Source organism: Octodon degus, unplaced genomic scaffold (assembly GCF_000260255.1).
Source record: "Octodon degus isolate 3935 unplaced genomic scaffold, OctDeg1.0 scaffold00069, whole genome shotgun sequence".
Taxonomy (NCBI): Eukaryota; Metazoa; Chordata; class Mammalia; order Rodentia; family Octodontidae; genus Octodon; species Octodon degus.
In genome coordinates, this window is record NW_004524645.1 from 8493310 (window position 1) to 8495024 (window position 1715).

General features: G+C 37.4%; 1 protein-coding gene across 3 annotated transcripts in view; it reads left to right on the forward strand.

The window, feature by feature from the left end:
- Window positions 1-1310, forward strand: part of Ca5b (carbonic anhydrase 5B) — a 52766-nt gene extending 51456 nt beyond the window's left edge. For all 3 annotated transcript variants that reach the window (XM_023719575.1, XM_004635076.2, XM_023719576.1), the window contains one exon: window positions 364-1310. In XM_023719575.1, coding sequence (XP_023575343.1) covers window positions 364-543 — 180 coding nt within the window. In that variant the 3' untranslated portion in view covers window positions 544-1310. The remainder of the gene's footprint in view (window positions 1-363) is intronic.
- Window positions 1311-1715: the final 405 nt, after the last annotated feature.

Sequence of the window (1715 nt, forward strand, 5' to 3'; positions counted from 1 at the left end):
CTGCTCTTCTCGCACAAGGATGGTAACAGCATGGCATTTTAATAATAATGAGGTCCCAGGAATCACAGAGATGAAGTCCTTGGTAAAGGACTAACATGTAGGGGACAGGGCCTTCGTCTTGGCTAGTGATCCCAAGTGCCTGTTTTCTCCACCTCTTGCTGCTCTTCTCGCACAAGGATGGTAACAGCATGGCATTTTATTCCCTGTGAAGAGTGAAGGCATTTTACTCATCAAAAATAAGTTCTTTTTCTGAATGCAATTTGACACAAATGTTTCAGAATCATAAAGATGAAAGCAATTGATTCATGAGGTAAAACCGGTTTTCTATTGAAATTATTTGTGCTTTTCTGTTTCTATTTCTAGCTTGAACAATTTCGGACCCTACTCTTCACTTCTGAGGGGGAAAAAGAAAAAAAAATGGTGGACAACTTCCGCCCTCTTCAGCCCCTGATGAATCGCACCGTCCGCTCATCCTTCCGCCATGATTATGTGCTGAATATACAAGCGAAATCCAAGCCATCAGCCAGCCAAGAGACCCCCTAAAGTGTCTTACCGAGGCAACATTTTGCTTATTTTAGCTGTTTAAAAATTATTAACCAGATTATTTTAAATACCTGTGCTAATAATATTTATAGAAATATATTTCTTTTTTGACGTTTCCCAGTGGCTATCTTTGCAGGCAGGAACAGGGAGATGGAACGATTGCAGAATAACTGATTTGTTAACATCGTGCTACTTTAGGTGACCATTTGTGAGGGCTAAGGCAGAGGGGATTTCATTACCATTGCCAATTGAAACTGGCCTGTTTGGGAAAGTTGGCTGGCATCTCTCTAATCCAGCTTGTGAAGAAGGTCAGATAAATAATTTAATTTCTTTTGGTGAAGTAGAATTTTACTCAGTGTGAGTGACTCCATTTGGAGTTTGAGCCTGGTGTACTGCAGCCTAGTACAGCAGCTTAGTTTAGAACAATGGCCTCTTGTAATTTTTAGTTAAGAATCTTCCAGTTTTGGTCAGGTTCTCACGGCCTTAGGGACTTAGTGCTACTGTTAGTTACTGTCATTTTGGGTTTCAAGTATTAATATGTTGCTCATAGGTCAGATGTGCCTTTATTGGCATGAAAGTGCTTTATCAGTATTTGAGAAATCTATTTGGTAACATGATTTCTCTGGCTGATAACAGTATTTATCACTAAAATACCAGCAAGAGATACAAGTGTCCTTTAGAGCAACTTACTAGTAATTGAAACGTCTTTTTATGTTGACATTTTTGAACATTCTTTTTATATTTATCAATCAATGGTCCTATAGAGTTATAAGGAGGGATTATACTCAAAATGTTTAATAAATGGCAGAGTTAGAGACACTGACCAAACAGAACAGAGGTCTTTTAGAAATGGCCAGAGGGCCCAGACTGGACTTCTCTGGCTGAGTATTGACCATGGTTTTAGGTATACTTTCTTTCAAAATGGGAATGTATATTCTTTTATTAGAGTCCCTCAGTAAATATGTTTGTTCCACTTTTTAGTTGACATAACTAATACCTAGTGATATTAAAATGTGTGATATAAAAATATGTTTTGAAATCATGAGAAAATGAGGATTTTACTAGATCTGGAAATACTCTTTCAGTTTCAAAGATCAGATATTTAGTTAATGGCTTGATCACATAGAAAACTTTCAGAATATATTAACGAGAACGCTTAATGCCTAGAACAG